Consider the following 27,038-nt stretch of genomic DNA (forward strand, 5'->3'; position numbering starts at 1 on the left):
TTGCAGAAGCTGAAGATTTTTGGCAGGATGGTGAAGAGCAGAATTTAAGATTCTGCAAATGTAACATATGTATGATAATGAACAGACAAAATTAAAGACTAAATGGAGAAAATGGAACCACTGTCTCTTGTCAGCCAATATTGAAAGTCATAGCCCTTATTTACTGAGTTGTGCCATCAGGCATCTTTTCTATGTTATATTCTACAAGAAAGCACACCCATCTTTAACAGGCTTAGAAAATGGCCTTTGATAAGTTATCTTTTATACCTTTCTATAGATCTTTTAATCTGAGTGGAATGGATAATCTAACTGACTGACCGATCGACTGAATAAATGTTTTTAAAGTAGTTCTAATAAAACTTTAAGAGGAAGAGAGGCACAAAATGTTTAGAACTGAAAATACCTTAAAAGTTTATGTTTGAGACAAAATATGCACCTGACAAAGATCCTGAGCATGGGCTTCATTGACCAGATATAGTCATGAAACCCTAACAATATCAGCAAGTAAATAAAATGGAAGTGAAATTTGAGGCTGTAGGTTAAATTGGATTAGATATGATCTTGACTGAATTAGGCATAATCTGAATGTTTTGGAAAACAAGTGTAAAGAGAGGGAAATGAAGATTTTCATAGAAGACCTTTTTTACAATAGGTATACTATATAGTAGCCTTTTCTAGGCATTTGCAGCTGTTTCTTTGAGTTATTTTGTCTGCTAATGCATAAGCAGATGCATAAGGAAGTAAGGTATTTTAAGGTCAAGTTCAATGATAAAATCCTCCAACTCCTGCTACCAATTATTAAAATTTAAGAAGACTTCAGCAGTATGTTACGATTGTTGCAGTATCTAAGCTTAAAAAGTTATCACACTTGTCTTGAAAAAAACTGCATGCTGGATTGATTACTTTTTCATATGCAGGATTTATCCAGCAGAGTAATAGGTACCTTCTGGATCTTTCTTTTTTATTGGATGTAACTTAATATCTCTGTCTCTATCCTAGAAACGTAATCGGTTAAATACATTTGATAAACAAAAAATGTTTAATAATGTATCTGTTTTATAGGAGTAAAACTAAATTAAAGTTTGTTTTCCAAACTCTTTATTTTGTGATCTATATTTAGGGAGAGAGAATGATTTCTGGCTCCAGGGTAACATTTTCCCAAGCATTTCTGCCCTTTTTGTTTTAACTTTTCAACTTCTGTAACTATGGCAACATGTAGCCAGAATAAATATGCTTATATTTTAAGAACTCTTCAGGAAAATCCATCAGACTGAAAAATGTAAGTCAACTCAAAATAGACCAAAATATGTGCAAATCGGGAATAAAAGAGAAGAGGGAAAAAAAATGAGGCACATTCTGCTTTTCAAGGTAGCTAGAATCAGCAAATTAAATTCAGTGTCAATATATAAGGCAAGAAACACATTTAGGATATAAATGAAAAGTAAACATAATGCTAATGCAGGAAAGTAAAGTTTTAAATTTCATGTATTTGAACTGCCTAATCAGGAAGGATACAGCCACATTGTTTAAATGTTCATTGGCAAAGATGTATTGAGCATGGTTGTCCTCTAGGGGCCAGTACTGTTGTACTGAAGTAAAAGACAAACATTATTCTAAATAAAACAGCTATAGAAAGATAAAGCTTTCCCTCCAATGATTGTGTATAACAGATTGTTTAAGCCTAGCAATATGCAATAAGAAAGGACCTCTTGGTTATAATTTGCAAATATTATAGATGTTAATGTCTTCTGTCAACAGCTATTTTTGGGGGGTCTGTACTACATATAAATTATTATCTAAATAACCTGTACACAGAACATTTTTAAGGCCAGGGACCCTGTTTACAGAAAAGCAGGGAAGCAATTCAGACATTCATATATTTCATATCCCAGTAAGCCAAATTCAAAGAAATCTCTTAACTCTAACGTAATATAATAATGTTTTGACTCGTTTTTGTTTCCCAAAGAAACCAGTTACAGCCAGGAGGTGTTAGGTTACTTGCTCTCTTCTACACACTAAAATCTCTGTCATTTGCCTTATCACAAATGCAAAGGAAAAAAGTTTTTCAAGTTCTTCAGACTTGTAGAAGCATCATTTTAAGTCTATTTTCTTTCTAAGATGGACCATCTCCCATACGAACTTTCCTACACAATTATCCTTGTAGCTCCTTAACAGAACTCTGATAGTTTTCCTCTTGAGGTTATAGAGATGACAGCCTGACCTTTCCCTAAAGCATAAGAAAGAAGTGAGGGGCTTGTTGGTGGTGGTTTTTTTTAAGAATACAAATAACAGAGTTGGAAGGTCTTCCAGTCCAACCCCCTGCTCAAGCAAATGGCTAATCTAAAGCAGGTCCTACTCATCCCTTGGTTTGATTTCACCCTAAAACGGCTCTAAATAAAATGTCTCCATAGAGATTTGGTTTTGCTTTCTGGCTCTCATATTTTCAACAGAAATGGAGGCCTATGCCTCAACAGAGCAAAGCAACTGAGGATGTAAGCAGAAAAGCTGGGAGGTTTTTTTTTGTTGCTGTTGTTGTTGTTTTCTACCTCTAAATTGCACCCAGCCCTTGCCATTATTATGACAGCTGCTGTAGATACTCTTTTTCCTTAACTTTAATACTGGGAGTAAAGAAGACAACTTTCTATGAATAATACTCACTCTGTATTTCTAACTTTCTCTGATTTCTTGGAGCTGCTGTCCTGAGATGATCTCACAAAAGCAGCTATGCAAAACACATGTGGACAACCTTCCATCCTCTCCTTATCTGGAGAGGTTTCAAAGCACAGGTCTATTCATGGTTCTTTGGTCTTTACCATGATTGGTTTTGCAGACACATCTTCAAAATTATGCCTCTCCTGAAAGTCCTCTTCTAATGCCTTTCCTGATGATGATCTCACACTCCACAAAACTATTTCATGGCTACTGTATGTATTCCAAATTAGTTTCTTCTGTGTATAAGCTTATGGATGGTTGCTAGAAAAAGCAATTCTCATATTTCTCACAATGGATTCAGCAGCATTTTATTTTGTTGTTGTGAATGTTCATTGTTCAATAAATTCCAGGTCTTTGTGATGCAATGCACATTATTTTACCAGTTTATCAGTAGCTTCTTCTCTATGTTTTTGTCAGCTCATATGTGTTATCAATGACAGCATCTAACTTCCTTATCTTTTTTTAACCTCTTTTTTGATTGTCTTCAATTTTTTTCAAGCATTAGGATGTTCTCCAATGATTCTTGCCCTCATATTATGTTTAAAATACCTTGGATGATGATGATGATGATGATGATGATGATGATGATTATTATTATTATTATTATTATTATTATTATTATTATTATATTAATAATAATAATAATAATAGACAACAAAACTACACAGCTATGGATGAAACATGTAACAGTGATACCCATCGGGGCATTTGGTATCATGTCCAAGAATTTTAAAAAACACATCAAGAAATTGCAGCTTCCTACAATAACACCAGTGGAACTGCAAAAAAAGGTAGTACTTGGAACGTCATATATTTTAAGAAGATACTTGGTTGATACCTAGGACCCTGGCAGCAACCCGTATCAACCATTAGTATCAGACAATCGTATTTGTGACACATTTTTAAATGTTCAGTTGACTGAGTTTCATGTTTAATGAATAAGAGAGATAATAATAGCAACAACAACAACAACAACAACTAAGTTATTATTATTAGTGCTGAACTCATACTGTTGAATTCATAGATTAAAAAAGACTGAACTACTATCACTATTAACAAATGTTAGAATGAACTGTAAATAGAAAAGAACATATTCCACTGTTGAGAATCTGAAACTATTCACACTGGGAATACAAAGTTCCAAATTTTAACTTTGAAGCACTCAAAAATCTAGCTTTTGGTTGGAAATTGGTTCAAGTTTGGAGCTGTTGTGAGATAAAATACTTCCAAGGTGGTTGAAATAGCCCATTTTGAAATGCAAAACAGCAAGCCTCATAGTCAAAACAACTGCTTCAAATATGAAACAGGGTATTTTGATTTCAGAATGTTCATATTCAGAATATTTGTTTCTTTAAAGTTATCACCCCTCTCTTTGGAGAAGCCAATCAGCTCTATCAAATGATATATTTCCCAGTGTTCCCCTTCTTCTCAATCCATTCTTTCCATCACTATCCTGAGTTTATATGTAGACTTTATATACATTAGGGACACTACCTTGCATAGAATAGTGTGAACATTTAGATAACACTGAGCTTTCATTATACTTGTTCTACAATCAAACAATTATTTCAAATATAAAAGAGGTTATTTTGACTTCAAAATGTTCACATTCAAAAATCATTGCCTTTGGTTGTCATGTGCCAAGTCTCTTCTGTTCTTACGACTGGCAAGGAATATTACATATGGCTCTAAAAATGATTAAGGCCAGTAGCCCACTTAATAAAAATGTAATATAAAACAGTACCTCATTACAAGGTGTTCCAAAGCTCTAATATATTAGTGGCAAGCATATGTAAGGGAAGGGACAATGACTAATATGTGTATCATGATATCATGCAAAGTTGAAGAGGTCGTTAGATCCTTTTTCGTAACCTCTATTGCGCCTTCCTACAACTCCATGGAACAGTCTACTTGTTTGTTTTTATGTTTTGCTGTTATGCTGTGAATTGCAAGGGTTATTATATATATCATGGGTCGCCATATATGTCTTTTAAATAAATAAATGAACAACTGCACCACAGGTCAATTTTCTAAGAAATCTTCTCTGGAATTATTGGAAGTAGGTCAAGTGGCAACCTTGTTCCCCATTTTTGCTTTTGCTTTTTACTACTGTAACCAACCCAGAAAAAGTATGGACAAAGGTGAAGTTCTGTTCATAATGAAATTATTGATTTAATAAAGATTTAAGTCTTTATTATATATATGAAAGTTAAAAAACTAAAGGGAAGCCAAAAGAAGAAAAGGACAAATGTTAAAAAAGAACATAGCAATAATTTCTGGAGAGCTTATCTCAGCCAATGGTTCTTCAGTCAGAATATGAACATACATATACATGTTCTGAACATGTAAGGAAAAAAGGACAAAACAAATGCATTGCAGCTCCTTTATAAAATAGAAACAATATCCTGATTAACTTCTAGTTTTCACTAGTCCTCAAATGGCTATGTTTTCTTGGATATCCCAAATACTGCTTGATTAGCTTTGAGCTTGCCTGAAAATAAATGATTCCACTTTTTAAAAAATAAAGCTTAAAATTAAACACAGGACCGTCCCGTCTACTTTTTTAAACTCAGAAGAAGAACAACCATCTCATTTCTGTCTGATTTCTCAGATTTCTGATTTTTCCAGACTTTATTGTGTCTGCCTGCTCCTAGTGTGACAAATTAAGTTTTCATTTACTTCTTTCAGATGTGAAATCTCCTGGGATGAGATTACTCACCATTCAGTACAGATGGTTATCAAGTGAACTTAGTTGGAGAGAACATTCCAAAGTCATGGAATGACCACTGGAAAGACTCCGATTCAAGTTGCTACTTAATACACCTCAACAGCAGAAGCCCCCCCCCCCAAACAAACTTTTCAGATATGATCTTGGAGTAAAAGTAGGAAATATAAGCAGAAGCATTCTTTCATTATGGCCCAAGCCATGAATATCAGCACCTTGAATTGGAACCAGAAATCAAGTGGGAGTTGGTGAAAATAAATTAAGAATTGGCATACTTAATATACTCAAATTGTTCAGTCATGATCAGAATTCTGGCCACAGTATTTTAAACTACCTGAAATGTAGGAAATATTTTCTTGAGCAGTCTCATATATACTGTATTCTAAATAAGAGATTACTTGAACAGAAAGTATCATAGTGAATCAAGCTTTTGCCACAGTGGGGCCATGACTGATTCAACAGCTTGAACAGATGGAAGATGTTTTGGATCAGAGAGGCTATTGCAAATTTGTTTATCAATTTTTGCCATCCTTCAGCAATTAAATGGAATTGTCCCTAAACTTGATCCTTTAGGGTTGCAATCCTATCCACAACAGGTTGAACATCACTCCTCTGTAGAGATAAATCATCCATTAACAGCACATCTTTCTTAAATGGACTGAACTTCAGTTTGCTAGACCTCATGCAGTCCATTATCACAGCCAAGCACTGATTCATGATTTCAACTGCCTCTCCTGGTTCCAACAAAAAGGAGAAATAGAGCTGGATATCATCAATGTACTGATGACACTTTACTCTAAATTTCCAAATGATTTCACTAAATGGTGCTATGTGGATTAGATAAACAGTTTGGGGGAAGAAAGTGAAATACAGTATAAATGCCATTATGTTAATCTCCCCAAAGTACTACTATAGTTCATAGTATCAACAAGGGGGTATTAGCATCAGCTTAAAATTAAGATTTTGCTGGGCCGATTTTTTCCAGGTGGTGGTCTCAATATGTTATTATTTAATGAGGATTAGATTACCCTTAAATATATAATATCGTAACCCAGCTAAAAACCCATTTCTGTTAAATATGATGATCATGAGAGCAAGGGTTAAATAAAAACATGGTTAGTTGGACCAATCAAACAATATATTTACATCCTCATGCCTTAAAAGCCAGAATGAAATGCATCCAAAGAAACCTGATCAAGCAGGCTCTACAGACTGAACTGCTAGAAGTGTAGAGTTTATATCATGTAAATTTAATTGATGTTGCCCTCAGCTATTTAGTATGTCACAGCATAACTACTATGAGTTTTATATGATCTCTCCTGAGTCAGATCCTAAAGATTGCAAATCACTTCAAAAAGCTCCCATGGGTAATGCTGGAAGAGAAAAATGTTTTTTTTGCCTCCTTCATCAACACAACAGTGTTGGAAGACCTGAAGAGCCACAAAAGAGATAGATTCTTCTGGACAAAATCTATTTATGAGGTTGCTAAAAGATAACACAAACTTGATGGCACATAATCAGTCAAAAATTACAGGACCATTACAAAGTACGTTCAATGAACTTTTTTTTTATTGTTTGAGCATGTACAAGGCACATTTTCCTCATTCTAGTCATCTCCAAGCTTGCTTTATCCCTATTCAATGAAATATTAACCAAAACTCTGAACAGACTTTGTGACATATGAGATGATCCAAGAAAGGTACTAATAGCCCCAGTTATATCTATATCTATATCTATATCTATGTTTTCTGAGGTTTTCGCGGGTGTTTGTATGTAGGTCTTTGGTTATTCGGGTTTTCTCCCGCGTAAAATTGGAAGTGTCTTGGCGACGTTTGAAGATGACGACATCTGACAAATGACAAATGAGACTTTGTCGAAACGTCGCCAAGACACTTCCAATTTTACGCGGGAGAAAACCCGAATAACCAAAGACCTACATCTATATCTATACCTATATCAGCCAAATCTTTAACAGAATTCCATACTAGCCAGAGTTTTCTGGAATCCATTGGACTCTATTACCCTTCACAGATAGATCATTTTCTCAGCCCTCAGAAGGGAATGGTTCTTGCAAGATTAAATTTTAATGCGAGTAGTATCATCTGGGAAAAGGAAAATATTTAAAATGTTATATATTCAGAGCACCATCCTTCTGCCCAAGTTAAAGTTTTAAAAAAAGCAAATCTAGAGCACGGCCTGCATTGGACAATTAACTCAGTGAGACAGAACAATAGTTGTTATAGCAGCTGTGATGTCCTGAGCAGCCTCGATCATAAATGTTGAAATGTTCCAAAGCCAACATTCTTGTAAGGAGCATACCACACCAATCTGAAACTGATCCATGAAGTAAGAAAACTATTGGAAAAGGCAATGAAGGATACACCAATAGAATCTTCAATTTATGACCCAAGTACTCAATTCAAGATGCAACCTTATTTATATAAATATTTGTGTATTATTTACACGATTTGTAGCTTCCGACTTTGACAGTCTCAGTCCTTCAACTGAACAGACGAGTACAACCCATGCCTGGCTGCTGTCTCCACCACTAGGGAGAAAAAAGTATATCATGTTTGAAGCCCAATTTAAAATGATTAATAAATTACTTTTAAGGAATTTTGTATGTATGTACTATATACAAACATACATATCTCAGCAGCACGTAAAAATAAATCTCCAGAATCTGGTAAGTAAGCAATGACTAGTATAAATACAAATAGCAAGTACATCAGGTTAAAATAAAAATTTAAACTAAAATAAACGTCACAAACAAAACAGACCTCTAGAAACAAAAGTGAAAAACAATTGTAGCTTTAAGTACTATCAACCTAACCCTAACCCGTCCACAAACAGTAAGGGTTGGGTCTCTGACACCCTGAAGCTCAGCACAGGCTCCCCTCAGGGCTGCGTGCTCACCCCTTTCCTGTACTCACTATATACATATATATCCTTGAACCCAACTGTTGTGTCTGCGCCTCCCGAACCGGGGCCCCTGCCAGAAAGTGACTCGGAAGGTGAGGGGGAAGGGCCATCAGGACTTACCTCTGGATCACCGGCTTCCCTGGCTCAGCTCCAGAAGCCAGAGGCAGGCCAGGAGGAGGAGATAACGAGGCTTCCGTCTCCTGACTCTTCCCCCCCAGGCCACGCCTCCAGACCTGAATGATGGCAATCAGGCCTGGCTGGACCCTAGGTTTTGTAGGCAGGAGAGGCGGGAACAACAGAAGCAAGGGTGGGGCACGCCTAGGAAGTGCTGAGTCATGGAGCCACACCCCACAGGATATAAAAGCAGCAAGGGCTGCTATACCCCTTCGTGGCAAGCAAATCAACTGCTTAACGAGAGCTGAAGTACTGTTTGTTCCTGGTTGACTCATCGGCATCAAGAGAGATAACAGAGACACTTGGCAGATGCTCGCTAGTTTGCTGCCAGAAGCTGATAGTTGCCGGCTAATTAAGTCATCGCTCGGACTGAGGCGAGGGGGACAGAACAACACCATAATAAAGTTTGCAGATGGCACAATGGTGTTGGGGCTTATAACTGGAGGGGAAGAATCAGCATACAGGGAAAAAACAATTTACATCAAAATACTAGCAAGACAAAGGAGATGGTGCTAGATTTCCAGAAGCACAGAGAGAAACCTGCCCCACTGTATATCAAGGGGGGCTGTGTGGAGAGGGTTTCCTCTTTTAAATTCTTGGGAGTGCTCATTAGTCAAGATCTCACCTGGAAAAACAATATGTCCCTGGTGGTTAGTAAGGCTCAACAGAGATTTCATTTCCTTAGAGTCCTGCGGAAAAATCAGGTGGAACAATGGCTGATGACTTCTATCAGTCCACAATAGAAAGTGTCCTCACATACTGTATAACAGTATGGTATGCTGGTCTAACAGCTGCGGACAGGAAGGCACTACAGAGAGTGACCAATTGAGCACAAGAAACCATTGGTTGCCCTTTGACACCACTGGATGACATCGCCAGGTCTCACTGTCAGAGTAAGGAAGATGCTTAGGGATGATTCACACCCTGGCCAGTCTCCCTTTTTGCTTTTACTGTCGGGCAGAAGACACTGAAGCATATCCGGCATAGTCAGCAAGACAAACAGGTTTAAAAACAGCTTCTACTCATGGGCTGTCAGACTCTTAAACACAATCACAATCAATCCATACACATAAGGAAACATATGACTAGTCTTCCCACCCCCCATTACTTGTATAGGGATTATTTTCTATACTATTTATATTATTTTGTATTTTCTGTTATGGATTGCACCAGAGAGGCTAAACCAATTTCATTATATATATGATGTACAATGACAATAAAGGCTATACTATACTATACTATACTATACTATACTATACTATACTATACTATACTATACTATACTATACTATACTATACTATACTATACTATACTATACTATACTATACTATCTATACTACTATTAAGCATTAGGAAATAAAATATCATATTTTAACTTAGAAAACTTTAGGCTTTTGCTAGCCTGTGACACTAGAATACTCTCATAAGCATAGTAATTTATAATCCTCATTTCCTTGTACATGATCTGTCCATTTAGAGATAGTTATTTCTCCCCACATGACATTTTCCCTCTTCTCCACAGAACTATTTTTGGAGTAACATAATGCACATATATGCCCGAAGAGAATGGATATTAGCCCAAGGATGGGAAAACTGTCATAAACTAAACATTATTCACAGAAAAGCATGAGGTTTAAGGTTATCGTTCTTGTGCATAGGATTTTTTAAAGAGATCTGCCACAATATTAAATGTTTCATGATAATAATCTAAAGATTAAAAATTCCCATTCAATCAGTAGTGATATGAAAGCTACCATTCCAATATCTGCTTGACTGATTTTGCATTCATTTTCCTGTTCGAAAGAGCAGATGCTAATACATGGAAATTTGTCTCCACTGAAATTTTTCGATTTCCCAGAGCTATAGTGAACTTCATTCTTTTATGTGGCTTAGATAGAGAAGATCCAGTGCAGACATATTCCTTAATAAATAAACTGAATTATTCCACTGAAACAAATGAAATTTTATGCCATGTAATGATATTAACCAGAATTTTAGCTCTTTCATACATTTCAGAAAAGAGAGGGTATTAATATATGTAAATGAAAGACTTGATTAGTTGTACTATCTTGCATGCAGCCGGTAACTCAATAAACTTCATGTAATAAAAATGTACCCAAGACACTTTGGAGAAAGAGAATATGAATCAACTACCTTCCTATAATGGCTCTGATTCAGAAGAGGAAAAGGCATTCATGATCTCATTGCTAACATATGATGAATAATGAAAAAGTAAGTCAATTTCCAACATACATACATTTTTGCTGCATTAATTATACTAATACTTTTGACTCTGTAAACACAGTAAGGTCTTTGCCTTGGCTCTATTTTTGTACTAAGCAGTTGTAGCCCCGACTTATTTATTTATTTATTTATTACATTGAAATCCACCCAGAGTTCAGAGTCAGGCAGCACCTAAATTTAAATAAATAAACAGGATTACATTTAAACACTTCCCATCCTATCTGCCTATTGAAAAATTTGTATGATGATCTGGAAAGAAGGGTTGGAATTGTTTACATATCATTTAAATAACTCAAAAAAGGGAAACATGTACATTACTGTACATTACTGTACAGTCACCCCATTTACTTAATTTACAGGCAAACTGCACCATGGGAAATGATGGACTAGAAGAAATAACAACTGGAATTAAATTTACTTGATGAAGAGTCAATCTCAGACATTCTGATAATAATACTTAGATGGCTAGATGGCTAGAAGTGAAGAAGTCTTAAGGAATTTCTTGCTGAAGGTGAAAGAGATTAAAAAGCCAGCCTGCTGCTCAGTATTAAAAACAGACTTTAAGATTATGTCAACAGGCCAATGTAAATAGCAGAGAAGAACCTGCAGTAGTAAAGACTTTAATTTCATAGGCTTAAATTTTCACTATAATAATGAAATAAAAAGCCTTCCCTTAACTGGGAGAAAAGCTATGTTAGAACTTGACATGGCTGTGAAAACTGAATGAAAACAAACTGATATCCAACTGTGATGCTAGAGTACATTGATTAAAAATAATCCGATAGCCTGCAAGAAAAATGAATAATTCAACCATAGATGAAGAGCGCTCATTTTACGCACTTATAATGAAGCAAAATAATAAGATATTTTGAACACATAATAAGAGGGCACGGATACTAGAGAAGTGTTTTAGAACATTTAGAAACACCAAAGATCATTGGAAAAGAGGCTGACAGAATACATAATGCCTATATTGTATTTTTTTAAATAAACTTGCACAAATCTATATAAGTTGTTAAAAGCTCAGGCAAGAATGAACTTTTAAGAACTCAAATAACAGTCACTGACACATGATGGCGAAATGATGTCCACTGGATCGCAAAGAGTTGGAAGAGGCTGAACGCATGTTAAATAGCTACAGCATGACACCCAATATTTAATCTGGCAAAACATGAAAAGCATTTGCCATTTGGGAAATTGTATTAATTTGATTTAAGTGAAGTCCTTGGCCTAAAAAAAGGTTCTATCTTTGCATCTTCCTCCCAGACAGCAAGACTCTACTTCTCTTCAATTCTTTTTGAGTTCCTTGCTAGTACTAGCAATGATGCTTCCCTCTGTGTCTTCATGATTGTTGAATATCTCTTTTTCCCATTACCAACAGAAGTAGGGAAACACTGATGCCTTCCCTCAAAGTAACTTTATGGGAAAATGGACAAAGCATTCTGGAACAGCATCAAAAATGATTCAATCTTCATCTAGCCCATAGTTGCCAACCCATAATCTAGAAAATATAAGTGGCCAGTTACTGTACGTGTCAATGCCAAACTAAACCTGGCAGAAGCCATTTTCCTACTTCATTGTTGCCACACGTACGGGAAGGAGGTTGGAATGCTTTGCTAGATTCAACATAGATCTTTCTTGTGGGAACCAAGATCATCTCCCAGGTAATGGGAGGAGGAGAAGAGTGCTTGAGGAGCCCGTCAATTAACCTAATTGGCCAACATGACATTTGGGGAAGGGGTTATTGTTGGCTTTAATTATGCCAAAACCATGGGAAAGACTCAGAGTTGGTTTTCCACTAAGTGTGCAGATATGATGTATCTAATAAAGAAGTTCTTTGAGGAAATGACTGGCCTTGAAGTTCTGATTTGCCTGGGATCGTTAGTCAGAACCTTGACATTAAGTTGCTTTTATGGCTCACCAAAGAGGCTATAAATGACTTTGAATTCTTACATGTTGTGGATAATTTTGGTAATACTGTTTTGACATTATAACAATCTTATTGTTGCCAGGTAGGGCAGAAAACTGCAACAAAACCTACAAAAGTATATTTTGCCTCAATACCAAACTTAATGTAGGTATTTCCTTACTTCAGAATGCAAAATTCACATAGAAAATGGAAGCAATTTAATAAGACACAATGCTGGCAACTTAATTGGAAGTGATCAAATTACTTCCTATTTTAAGCATGGAAAAAGTTTCCCTGAGTAAATAAGGAAGGAAATCTATTAAAACACACAAACCTTTTAAAAAGATATTTTAGAGCAAGGGTTCGACGTATTTAGTCACCAACAGCATTTCTCATCAAAAATATATTATTTTGAAAAGAAGAGCATCTGAACATGCATTACCATCTCTTAAACGATCCACTATAAAAGTGAAGCCTGTAGTTCTTGGGTGCAAGACATATTCATACTTCTGAAGTCCATTTTTTTCAGCAAATGTATCACTGCGGGCTTTAGTTTCATCTACAGAGAAAAGTAGTGGGAAAAACAATTGTTAAAATGCCTTAAATTTCAGCATTACAGAGAACATCACTAGAATATAGGATCAAAGGAGTTATAATAGAATGCATTTATTTCAATAAAAATCATCACAAAATACTTTCTTACATAAATATAGACAAGCTTTACTCCCAAAGTCCAAATCTTAGAATGCAGAATACAACTGTCAGGAGAGAGCAGCAGTCGCAGTATGCCTTGGTCCAAAAGGGTTTCAAAAATTGCAGGACCTAGTCCCAAAGGTTGAATCAGCAGCAACACCTAGAAGCTATCTATTAGGTTTTATAGCAGGGATCTCCAACCTTGGCAACTTTAAGACTTGTGGACTTCAACTCCCAGAATTCCTCAGCCAGCTTTGTCTTAAAGTTGCCAAGGTTGGAGATCCCTGTTTTATAGGATTACAGATCCAGGACCCCATTGTTATATTTATTAGACATTATTTCTGCTTTTCATTAAGAATAAATAGGTAATGAAGCACAGCAAACAGGAATCTAGGAGTCCATACAAATAAACAGTACGTGAGAAAACCTTGCAAATTTAGATATTAATTTCCATTAACCAAGAAGGACAGGTTGTTGTTTTTTTTAAAATGAAAAATTCAGTCTTCCAAACAGTCTACCAGATTGCTTCTTCCAAATCCAACAGAAGTAATGAAAGCACTACGTTAAGTTCAAAGACTAAATTTTGTAAGTATGCTTTTTATGAACAGGAAATGTTTGGGACATTATCCCTCCAGAAAGAATAATATAATGAGAAACAGCAGTAGCAAAGAGCAATGATACATGCCAGGATTTGTGAGGAAGTACAATCTTCTCTATTCAGTATATTAACATTAAAAATCAAATCAAATCAAACCAAACAATAGAATTCTTCCCAAAAAGTTTCATTTTTCTTTCCTATATTTAAATAGAATAATATTATCACCATCCTTAAAAGTATGAAAAACAATTAACAATGGCTGAAAAACTAATAATTCAAAAAAAAAAGCTGAAGATAAAATGTTACATATTTTTTCACTTTAAACGTGTTAAATTAAATCTATATGACACAGAAAATTATAGATAAAACAACTTAGTATAATATAAAATCATGCCAAAAAGATCTTAGATATGCTTCATCATACATATTCTACTAATTCTATTATCAGATTTATCAATATCAAAAATATTTTTCCACTATTTATTTTAATACAAGCAAAAGTAACATTTTAACTTTACATATTTATTCTTGTCATTACTACACAGAGATGTGAAAGAACTACTCTTTACTTAATATTATATAACATTACTTTGCCTGGCAACACATTCTAAGAATGATTTAACTCTCAGACACATAATAAAAATGAAAGATCTTCCAGTGACAAGTAACCTGGCCAATAGCATTTTGTCGATACTGAACATCTTGATTAATTCTGGACATCAGTGGTCTGACTTCATTTATAAAGAAATGCTGCTGTAGTTGAATAGAAAGAACAAGCAAACAAACATATTGCAGATTTAAAAAAAAACCAAAAACCCAAGACAGCCATCTTAACCTGCATTTAATTAGAATATCAGTATTTTTTGCAAGCCTGATACTGATACATTGTCTTTTCAACCTTTGTTCACTTCTGTCCTGTGCTGAATTGTTTTTCTTTTAATGACCCTGTAATCCCTTAATTTGGGGTAGACTCAGGGCTGCTGAATGGAGCTGAGTGTTTATTGGCCAGATGCCCTTCTTGATGCCTATTTGGAGTTTGCAGCAGTTATTTTCTCTTTGCTCCCCGAGGAATATCTGCCACTACCTAGGATTGAACTTTCAACCTTCTGAATGATCAGCCACCATGCTACTCTTCTGTGGTGAATACCGGATGTGCATTTTTAAAATTCTATTCAAAACCCTTTCACAATGCACATCAATTCTATGACCTTATTTTCGGAACTATCAACATGACATTAATTATATTATATATTTTATATGCAACCCAAGACAATTCCTCTTCACTCAATACAACCCAGGCAAGCCAAAAGGTTGGATATCCATGCTTTAAGAAGTATTTACAAATAACTATTTAATGTTCTGGATTTAATGGTAAAATCCTTTCCTGGTATGGTATTACTGTAATTCAACCTACTTATAGTATTTCCAACAAATGTCTTAAATGCATTGTGGAGCATTAAATTAAGTAACAATGAGCTACCTGTGAGATCAGTTCCTTCAGGAAAGATGAGAAGCTGTAGTGGTTCATGGATATCACAAAAATAATCCAGCATATTTCCAAAATGATGTTTGTCTTCTTCCCATTTCCTCTGAATGAAAATGAAGGCAGCAACCTGCATGGCCCAACCTAAAACAAATTTGAAGAATTTCTTAAACACTGAATTAGTTAATTATTTGGATGGTCCCTGAACAGGATTTAGATTCCCAAAGTATACAAAGGATGTTTTAATATAAGAACTCAATATATTTATTAGTTAAAAAAAATCATAGTGTCTATGATTATATTAAAAACATAAAGATTTTGAGATGTTGCTAAAACCTGTGGAAAAGCAAGACTTATGTTAACTGTTTTTAAAGTCAAATCTGCATTTATACAATAAAACGTTGCAGCAACAATGGCTTGATCCCAAAGAATGGAAACTTCTTCCTATAAATAATTTGAAGAACATGTTTCATAATCTATTTTAAAGGAGAGTTTTAAAGGGGGTGCAGGAAAAATAATCCCCCTTTCCCATTCTGCTGATATTAAGGGCTAATTAGAAACTTATAGTTCTACTGGAATAAATTCTACATTTTGTTCCTTAGGGATGATTTTTAAGAGGAAACAGATGTCTAACCAAACTGTCAAAGTTTGCAAAAAATGCATGCCATTACTTTTATTTACCTTCTGAACTGAGTTTAAACATTAAATCCTTCAACATTATGAACATTATGAAATATACATGAGTCTAAGCACATTAGAGAATTAGATATTAAGTATAGAACTATCACAATATATATTATTTTAATTATTGTTTTAAAAATGGGGAAAAAAATAGCAGGACCATTTCAACCCTTTCCAAATTCTATTTTCTATTAGAATTTGTAATAAATGGTAAATAATTCTACATTATTTACCATTAACCATTTCTCTTGTTATTAATAATTGAGCAAAGTTTTTTTTCCAATTTGGTACCATCAGGATGTATTGGTACTACAACTTCTAAAATTCTGGGGAATTCTCGCAACTCCAACACAGCTGAAGACATCCATGAGGAGAAGCTGATCTTGTGGTTCATCGAATTTCAATTGGTGTTTTATTATAAAACAGCCAGATACTTGATATTTCCCTACAGCCAAATAATTCATCAAAATTATATGCATACTATAAACCATAGATACCATCTTATTATGTGTGATAAAGCAGCAATCCCCAATCTTTCTGGCATGGTGGACCGGCAGTAGAAGGGGAGGAGAGGGGATGTGCATGTGCGTGTACTATTTGTACAAATGCAGCTTTGCAAATTTGTCTACTGCTTGCCCAGCCCAGTTCCCAATCGACCATAGCCCGGACCAGAGTTTGGAGACCTCTGTTATAAACCATAGAGATTGCTTTATATAGTGTTGATGAGGCAAAGCAAGATGAATATTTCTGAAAATCAAAAATTTTACACACACAGATACACAATTTTTGGGGAAGTGGCTTTACAATCAGTTCTAGGCCAAACTTCAATGCTGGATTGCAACAACCAAGAGGGAAACCAGAAGAAACATTATCAAAATGCTTAAAACGCAATTGTGATTTAAATGATTTTTGTTCCATTGAAATTACTATTGGTGCCATTTTTTCTAACAAAAATTTCACTGAAAAAACTGGACTGAGATTTAGACTTGATTAATTATCAAATTAGATAACATTTTCTATGATTATCTCTGCAGAACTATCATTTCCCATTTCTCTAAAACTCAGGTGCTTTCACCTTATCTGGATCAGCATTAAAATTCATATTGAAAAAAAAATTGGGGTAAATTCTGATGTAAACAATTTAGTAAAAATGATAGCATTAGAAGGAACACTTTCCAGCATGTGGACTCAAAGCTAATTCACAGTATAAATAACTCTAAGTAATTCTTCAGTCTGACAGCTCCTGATAGAATTGCTGGAAGACATCATATGACACTGTTGATCAGACTCTCACTTAAAAAGGTCATCACCTACAATCCACAAAGCAAACCACAAGCTATTTATACAAGGTTTAAAAGGACACGGGACACACACATACATACACACCACACATACAAAACCTTTGACCCTATTCAGATATTGGCTTGCACGTTATAACAACAGATATCCCTCTAAGGAATTATGGATATGATGGTTAGTACAAGCATAGTGAGAAATTCAAGCAAAATACAAGCCAATTCCTGGTTGGGAAATCACTTTAACTATAAATGGACTGTTGCAAAATAAACTGTGTTGCTTCAGTCTTTGAACAATATGTGGACTCCTATTTACAAGGATTTTATTGCACAACCCATCTTCATAGCTATTCTATCTTAATAAACACGTATTTCTAAACTATTCTCATATTCCAAATCGCTTTATCTTTGTTCCTATGTTTCATTTCGTACATTTCTGTCTTTGTTCAATTCACCTTTTACCCTTTCTCTCTCTTAATTAGCCTTAATTATTTATCTAGTGATGACATTGCTTACTTTCTCTCAATAGGTGAGGGAAAATTCTTTAGCTCTCAGGTACATGTTCTGTGGCTGGGCACATTCTTATCTCTTCACATTGACAACACTTTGAGCTTGCTGGTGTCCATGGTCGAGGTGCTAACTCAACTACTGCTGTGGATTTTTAGGAAGGGGCATCCTGATTTGCTCCCATGTCGTCATCACCAGTTTTCACACTAATGGGTATGGACTCAAATGACTACCAGTTCAGCAGAGCTCTCAACAAGGTTATGTCCTCATAATATTGTCCATGCTCTGAGTAATTTAGTTCTAGTGAATTTACATTAAAGATAAAACAAAATAAAAGCTTTGCAAAAAATGTTTTGATAGTTTCCCCATATAAATTGTGGTTGTCGATACTTTTGCCACATCTGAAAGTACTGACTGTCTGTATCTTAACTTTAGTTCTGTTTTTGCCAATTATAAGACAAAACACAAGACTGTGAAGTCCTTGGTGCACTGACTGCTTGCAGAAAGGAGCCAAAAGTATACCTATATCTCACTTCTTTTACATAATTTGATTTCAGTATTTGAATTGTAGCTTGTAGAATTGTTGAAAATGAAGAATAGGAACATGTGGGTACAGGTCTTATTCTTCAATAAATACTAAGCTGATTCATATTTAAATCTAACACTATACAATTTCTATGCTGTCACACATAAGTGCCAACCAATAGTGTAACTACTAACAGCAGAATTTGGAATTCTGAAATGGAAAGAAATTGTTTTCTTGATAGAGTTAAAACATAAAAATAAAAAAGACCCCAAATAAACCTACTCAATAATTTCTAATCACAAAGATTATCAAGTTAATAAATTGTTAAAGAGAAGCTTATTAACCCAATCTCCTAACTGTGGGTTTGTCAAAGATATCTGGTTGGACACTTTGGAAAGCAGGGTAGAAGACTTGAATGATCTAATCCAGCATGGCTGTCATACAAAAGGCTAAAAACTAAAATTAAATACAAATCAATTTGTATGATATATGAAGAGAAAAATAAAAAAAAACATATTTGGAGCAAAATCAATATTTGCTTTGGTAAAATGGAAAGAAGGCTATATATAATGTTAAACACTTATCATTCTGTGACTTTTCTCTCCAAGAGGCTCCAGAGGGCCCTCAGGGCAGTTAACAAAAATAATATATTTTAGACTATTATAAATCAATCAATCAATAACCTACCAAATCCCGGAATGACTTTGAGACTAGATTTGAGGCAGATTTTTTCAAGTCGGAGGTAGCTATATCTCAGCAAGCAACTCCATAAAAACATCCAATCCATTCGTGTTCGATGATTCATGATTATGACACTTCTTTCTCCAGGGATGAATCCATCACCTGTTATGACTACTTTTGACCCAAACACTATCTCCAGCAGGGCCTAGATAAAAACCAAAAATATTATATGAGAATCCTAGATATGAGGTAAATATCTCAGAGCAAATATTAATACCAATCAAATTTTTAAAAAAACATTAAATTGCACTAAAATTTTAGACTAGCCTATGTTTACCTCTACAGATACAATATAGCTTTTTTTTTCTTTGAAAAATTAAAATTTACCTGAAGAATTCGAAAAACTTTTCACAATAATGTAACTGCATAAATGAATATAATATGGAAGGTGAGTCCAATACACCAGCAAATCCTTTGGTCAGTACTTTTATTTCAAAAGTTTCATGTACAGGTTCTGTATCACGGGAGATAATATGATTTAAATAAAGTGTTACTCTAAGTCAGAGGATTGTGAGTTCTAGTTCTGTTTTAGGCATGAAAAACCAGGTGGATGACTTTGGGGCAGTGACTCTCAGCCCAATTCACCTCCAGATTGTTGTAGGGAAAATAAGAGGAAGGAGGAATATTAGGTATGCTCGCCATCTTGAGTTGTTCGTAAAAAAAGGATGGGATAAAATCTAAAAAAAAAAAAAAACAAACCCAGTTCTGATCTTGAATTTTATGTAATAAGGAATACAATATCCAGAGATGTCTCCCCGATATTTACAGGGCTCCATCTCACTTTATTTTTATTTGATTTATTTTAAAAAAAATTCAAATGTGTTCCTGTAGTTTCATACACATTTAAAAGAAAATTTATATAATGAATTCATTTTATTCTGCTTTTACACCTGTTGTATTTTGCTTTAATTTTTGGATGTTTTTATAGTTGCTGTAAACCATTTCAAATTTCTGTTTTATAATATACTAGGCCTCCCAGGAGCCTCCCAAAATATTTTTAGAAGACTAAGCAAGTATCAACGAGCCCAGCAAAAAAGAAAGTTAAACTGGGGTACAGAGAATCTCAGAGACCAATTTGCCTTTGGTATATGTGTTTTATAACTGGATTTATTCCCAAGGCAACCACTTGGCCAGAGTACCCAGAGATGTTTTTAAAATTCTAAAGGTGTCCACTAGCCAAAAAAGGTTGCCTAATCCTGCTCTAGGCTATAAAAGAAAGGAACAATATGTACATAAGATGCTTGTAGACAGAAATGTGGGAGACGTTAATTTTTCAACCTCTATTTAGGGGGTTGTTGATACATAGAGGAGTTATACTCTAAAGGAGTAAATCAATAATTTTCAGGATTTCTTCAAACTAAGTGGAAACTTAGCTTAATTTGAGGGTTGGCATATTGTTCAACCACAGAAGATGAAAGAAAATGTTGGAGAACAGTAGGGCAATCCTTTAGCAAGTAAAACACTGAAACAGTGTCGTACTGAATCACCACATGATCTGTAAGCAGCTCTAGTTATGTTGTAAAAGAAACAGAAAAACAGACATACTGTTTCAAATTAGACATATTTAGTTATAAAGTCATGAACATCTTTTTCACATGTACCTCTCTGGACTGCACTGAATTGGTGCTTTTGGCAGAGCCCTTGCACATTCAGAAAGTACGGTAGTTAGTAGGCATTATCTGGGCAGCCAATGACCAAGGAGTGCTCTGTGAGATACCACTCTGCAGACCTCAGTAACAGGGTTTGGAAAGTATTGAAGATTTAAAAACATTTTTTTCTCTTGCTTTCCTTTTAAAAAGAAAACGGGAGTTATATTTCGATAATGTGGCAGTTTGCCACCATATTTTTATACAGGTAATTTTCAAATTACAATCATTTATTCGGTGACTGTTTGATGTTACATTGATGCCGAACAAAAGGACTTGCAACTGATCCACAAGGTTGCGGACATTGCAGTGCCCCTATTGTTGTGTGATCAAAATTCAGGTGTTTGGCAGCGTGCCCTGCACTTTTAGCCACAAGAGCACTACAACTCCCCCTTCCCACGTACCTCACCCCTCCATCTGTGCCACTGTGGCTTTCTGTACTCTGCGGCTATCAACACTGTATCTGACCAGAATAATATATTACTTGTGTCATGCCAGATAATATGCTTTAAAGCTTAATATAAAATGTTTAAACAAGGCTGGTATACTAGTTTTGGATTGGTGAATAAATGGCAACTATGCTAGATATATTGGTTGGACATTGGTTGCAGAACTACTTTTTCATCACCGTCATAACTGGGAATGATCCCTGTGTGAGGCACAGTCAATTTTGATACAAAAATTCTCTGAAGTCTCTGAAAGATCAAGGAGATGTAGGATGAATGTGCTGTCCCCATCCTGTGTCCATTAGAAGTTATTAGCAAACACAAACAACATTGTTTGGTCCCATATCCAGAACTCAAACTAGATAGAAAGTGGTATAAATGGATCTTCCTTTTTTCAGGATTCTGTGAAGCTGTAGCATGATCACTTTCTTAGCAGGTTTCCTTAAAGAGGGAAATGGAGCTGAAAATTGTCCAATATGGCCCAGGAATAGCTTCTTGAGCTTTCTTTGTTGGTGGGACCACCCTCTCTTTCAAGGCTAATTCCCCCCCAAGGCTCAATAACATATTGTCTCCCCCCAAGGCTCACTAACATATTGTCTCCCAGGACGCCTTGGCTAATTAGGCAGGTCATAGCTCTAAAACACAGGAGGCCAAGTTAATAGTTCCAAGAAGCCTATTTACTTCATTAGGTCTATCAGGATGAAATTCATCTCAGATAACCAGGTTATGGAAATTTGATTAGTTGTTGAGGAACTTAGTGTCAAAGGACTTAATAATATTAGCTCTTAAGCTATGCAAAGCTTTGATTCAATTATTCCTTTAAACCGAGTGTTGATTCAATGCATCAAATTGGTTCCTTTGAATTATTCAGCACTTCAGTGAACTTTTGTGCATGTATACTCTCACTTTTTATCTAATTGACTATTTGAATTGGGAGTTTGTCTACTCCTAAGAAACAGAATATGAAATTTGCAAAATAAGGAAACATTGCCCATTTCTATTCTGAATGGGTTTGCTGTTTTTAGCAAAGTGTGTAATATTGCAGCTAGTACAAATGAAGACGAGGGTTAGCTCATTCCTTTAACTGAAAATACCTAGAGCTTCCAGGCTCCAAATGATTATATGTAAAACCACTTTCCTCAAAAAGTATCTTTAGCAAGTGTGATTGTGGAGGAGGGGTATGAAAGAAAAACGGCTCTTCTGTCTTTCATTATTTTCTAAAAATACTGCCAACAAATGATTTCAGAAATCTGTTGCTTCATTGAGTGCCAAGTAAGATGAGCAAACTAAAATCCCAGGGGTTTATGCTAAAAACTTCTCGATGGTGAGTCTGAGGAGGAGTCCATATAGACCATTCTCCTACAAGTTGGGGCTCCTGATGGATAGAACTAAAAAGTGAAGATATCCAAGTGGGAGGTGGTGTGGGTGTAGGTAAGGCCCTCAGAATGTTACTAAATCATATCTTCAAGTAGTTCCACTCAATTGAAGAATGAAGCATGCTAGGAGTTGTAATTTAAATATAATAAGGGGAGCTGTTAGTCTTCCCCTCCTGCTTTTACATGTGGATAAGCAATACATTCCATTGGATTAAATTGTACTTTTTCCTAAAGAAGTATACTTAGCTTCAGTGACTTAGTCATTTGCTGCAAAGAAAAACTTGAAAGTTAACTGGACGAACATTGAACAGTAAAAGAAAATGGCTATTTCCTTGAAATAATTGATACCCAAAATTTACTAAGATGAGTATCAAAAAAGATCAACCATTAAAAAATATATTATTCTACTTGGGAATGGAAAATACAATGATACTTGATTTGTTACACATTGTCCATAAAATCCTGAACAACATTTATTTTATTTGTGTTTTCTTCTTTTAGGTAATGTGCATTATTTTATTTGAGAAATTTGATAAAAGATAGGATCTCTGCTAACTTTACTTCAGCGAGCCTCAGTGGCTTACTGTCTATTAGCCCCATCATGTAGATTAGGCCAAGAATCAACTCCATAAGGACTGAAACTACTTTTATTGAAACTACTTGTATTTAATTATTAAAATACAGCCTATTTTATTGACTGTAACAATATAGTAAACAAAAGACTAATTGTGTTATCCCTTCTTCCATTCTTATAATCATTGATTTAGGGAGGTTTCTGTATTCTCTTACACATTTTTTGCTTATTATAGACTTAAAATATGTTTTTACCTCTCATTGCTTTTATAAAAGATCTTGCCTTTGTAAGAGTTACCTTGTTTATTCTATACCATCAGGTCTCCTCTCTTCAGGATATTTTGCCCTTTGCCTGCTCAGCAATAGCTACTTATTTTAGTTCTGATGTGTTAGCATTAATAACCTTTTTTAAAAATTTACCCACTAGGTTTTAGTTTTACCCACACCTAAATCTTGTTTCCTCTTTTTAAATGTTATCTTGACTAATCTAGATAATTGATTGGTCTATAAAAAAAACCAAGGTTCGTGAAGTCACCAGGCAGATTTGTCAGTAGAAAGATCTTAAGTATTCATATTAAGCAGGGTTATGCAAGCTTTTTGAGCCAATTTGTTTAAGGCATCAGGCTATAAATCTTGAAACCTTGAGTTCTAGTCCTGTCTTGGGCACAAAGCCAACTGGATGACCTTGGGTAAGCCTCTTTACCTCTCAGCCATAGGAATGAGGCAATGGCAAACCACTTCTGAAAAATTTTGCCAAGAAAACTGCATGGACTTGTCCGGGCAGTCTCTGAAAATCAGAAATGATTGAATGGATTTTTTTTTAAATGCAAGCTTTAATCTGATAGTAAAACTTTTAATGTATAGCTGAAGATAAACGTGTAGCTTGAGATAAATCAATGTTTGAATAAAACATGGTTTTATATAAACACAGACTCTTCTCTTCCTAAGTGTAGGATTTATTTGTCTTCCTAAGTAATAATAGCATTTAGAAGACTCAACAATATGCAACTTTCTGTCATCTCAATAGATTCTAAATGTCTAATACTTCAAATGTACATTAGATACTTCTGGATTCCATTACCTGTATTTTTTGGAGTATAAGACGCACCTTTTTCCCTCAAAAAAGAGGGTGAAAATCTGGGTGCGTCTTATACTCCAAATGTAGCTGCACCCAGCTTCTCAAATGGAGGTTTCAGAGGCTGAAAAAAGCATCAGAAATGAAGCTTCAGAAAAAAAGCCCCCAAACAGAGCTTCAGAGGCTTTTTTTCTAAAGCTCTGTTTCGGAGGCTTTCAGAGGTAGAATTTTTTTTTTTTCTGAAACGGAGTTTCAAATGTTTCAGAGGCAGAAAAAAAGTAAAACAAAAAAACAAAAAAAGCAAGGCATAGAGTTCACAACCAAGGAATCTGTTGCTAAAATTCACCTCTGGGAACAACTGATTGGGGGTATTCCGGGAGGCCGATCTACCTGCCAATCAGCTTTTTTCTTATTTTCCTCCCCAAAAACTAAGGTGCGTCTTATACTCTGAAAAATAGAGTATATGTGTTTATCTCGCTCTTGCCTAAAAGCCTGGAAAGTATTTTAGCATATGTCCCACCTATAATGTCAGTAGCGTTCTCATCCTGTGCATTCCTTAATCCAAGACTGAGGAAGTCTGATGTAGGAAAACCACAGAACTCCTGAAAGTCACAGCCAACCCAGCAGCAGGGCACAAAGGATCTCAGCCACTCCAGTTACTCATGGCCCTGAGGATCTCAGCCACTCCAGTTACCTTGCGCTCACAGTCTCCTGCAACCCTGTGTTTGTCACTGCAACTGACCTTCAATCTTGCTCCAACTACTAATGAGGTGTGTCCGCCCCGGCAGTTCATGGTGCAGTTGCTGGCCAGGCAAGGCCATCTTCCTCAGGTCTTACAAGGAAACCACTGTGTGTGACCTTAGGAAGAAAGCCTCGGAGAACCAGCAATTGTATTGAGAAAGACCATTTTGGAACATGGGAGTGGGGTGCGGAGGAGTTTATAAATTATAGACATAAGCAACTTACCACTGGAAGCGTAAACCAAGTGGCCACAACACGATCAGTAAGCCAGCGATACCAAGCTGGGGAAATAGACATCAGTGGCAGTAGGGGACCAAGCATGAAGATGCTTCCAAAAAAACTTCCCAAAAATAGTACAAGTACAAAATAAATTCCTTTCCATAGCACCATGGTTCTGAAACACAATGGAACAAGGATTTGGTAAATTGCTTTAATGCTAACTTCTTCCCCAAACAGTATCTCTTCTGGCCTTTCTAGTGGTGGTTTTCTATTTCTGTTTCCAGTTATTTGTTTTAGACATTAAATAAAAGCAGCAATTTATGTACACAGAGAAATAATTTATACATGCCAAGAAATAAAAGTGATACATCAACTGATGGTTAGTGTATCAGCCGGTGATACTAGTACCCCAAACATTTATTTTGGAAATGAACTGACTCTGAACAGACTACCTCTGAACAGACTCAAATTAATTTTGATATTTTAACTATTTAGAAACAGTGGCATTTTCAAAATTCTGCACCTCTACTATTGAAAAGAGTGCTGCTGACAAAATCATGGTTGCAATACACTTTCAAATAAATTCAACGCATGTCAAACTTAATTACTCTTATAAAATATGCATCAATTCCATGATAAAAATCTAATACTTAATGAAACAGATGCATACAATTGCTTTTTTGATTAAATGTGACGCAATTCCAGAATAGCCTATCATTTGTTAGGATTCTTTCCATCTTAGTATCTTAGTAGGCAACTTCCTATCATTAAACAAATTTGGAAACACTAGTTTTCCAAATTACAATCTATAAATAGGCTATCTCCCATTATTTATTACAGTGTTAAATGAGTTGTTTGTAAAAAGTAAGAGGGTGCTCTTGTTCACAACTCTGAACAGCTCTCTAAAATATCAGTTTAAAATTGCATACAAGAATTTGCACTGGACAGACAGGAAACTGATGTTTTCAATTTTAGGGGAAAAATAGCAGTGGAAAAGCAATTTGGCTAACTTGTTGGAATTTCAGTTGCACTAACATTGCTCAGAAGGTATCTATACAAACTGAATAATATACAAACGTAAGTTTACTATAAAATCAGCTCAGCATTTAACAAATATTCTAAACAACATACCTATTCATAAAAAGGATGGGTTTGAGAGGTGGATGATAAATATCAGAATATGAACATAAAGAGTGCAATTGTTTTTTTCCCCCTTTGCAATTTACTTAAAATCATACTGACAGATTCTAAAATTCTAAAAGCCTTTAGCTTTATATTTTGTTTTAAAAGTATAGGTAAATAACAATGATAATAATCACCATATTAGTCCTGCTAGATCCACATTTAGTTGAAGTCTCACTTTTTCTTGAGATTAAGTACTCTGGTTTTATGAAACATTAGCATATCAATATATAAATATAAATATATTAAATATAAATACAACTTAAAACATACTGTGCTTTCATCATATTCTATCTTATTCTATACCATGAGTAATAGAGCTCTTTTTCCTTCCAAAAAATCAACAATTAAGGTTATGGCAGCTGTAACTCTACCTTATTTGTGACAAACTCCATTATGTGAATTAGGAACATTATATGTTTCAATGACAAATTTATTTATTTCAGGATTTCAGATATTTTGATGCAAAAGAAACCAAAAAAAACCCCTCTCCTTCTCAATTGGTCCATTACATTGAGATTTCACTGAAATGGTAATCAATTTTTTTCCTTCTGCCTACAAGATACTTA

At 35.1% G+C, this 27,038-nt stretch overlaps 1 protein-coding gene across 4 annotated transcripts in view; it reads right to left on the reverse strand.

Annotated features, from left to right (window-relative positions):
• Window positions 1-27,038, reverse strand: part of LCLAT1 (lysocardiolipin acyltransferase 1) — a 65,305-nt gene that overhangs the window by 15,433 nt on the left and 22,834 nt on the right. For 2 of the 4 annotated variants that reach the window (XM_058187334.1, XM_058188189.1), the window contains exons 2-5: window positions 25,294-25,462; window positions 19,158-19,356; window positions 15,459-15,605; window positions 13,130-13,246 (exon numbers count right to left, since the gene is read on the reverse strand). In XM_058187334.1, the coding sequence (XP_058043317.1) occupies window positions 13,130-13,246; window positions 15,459-15,605; window positions 19,158-19,356; window positions 25,294-25,462 (632 nt within the window). Of the gene's footprint in view, window positions 1-13,129; window positions 13,247-15,458; window positions 15,606-19,157; window positions 19,357-19,538; window positions 19,666-25,293; window positions 25,463-26,606; window positions 26,631-27,038 lie in introns of those variants that run through there. The other 2 variants (XM_058189037.1, XM_058189809.1) reach the window with 2 other exon arrangements.

The sequence above is a fragment of the Ahaetulla prasina genome, chromosome 1 (assembly GCF_028640845.1).
Source record: "Ahaetulla prasina isolate Xishuangbanna chromosome 1, ASM2864084v1, whole genome shotgun sequence".
NCBI lineage: Eukaryota > Metazoa > Chordata > Lepidosauria > Squamata > Colubridae > Ahaetulla > Ahaetulla prasina.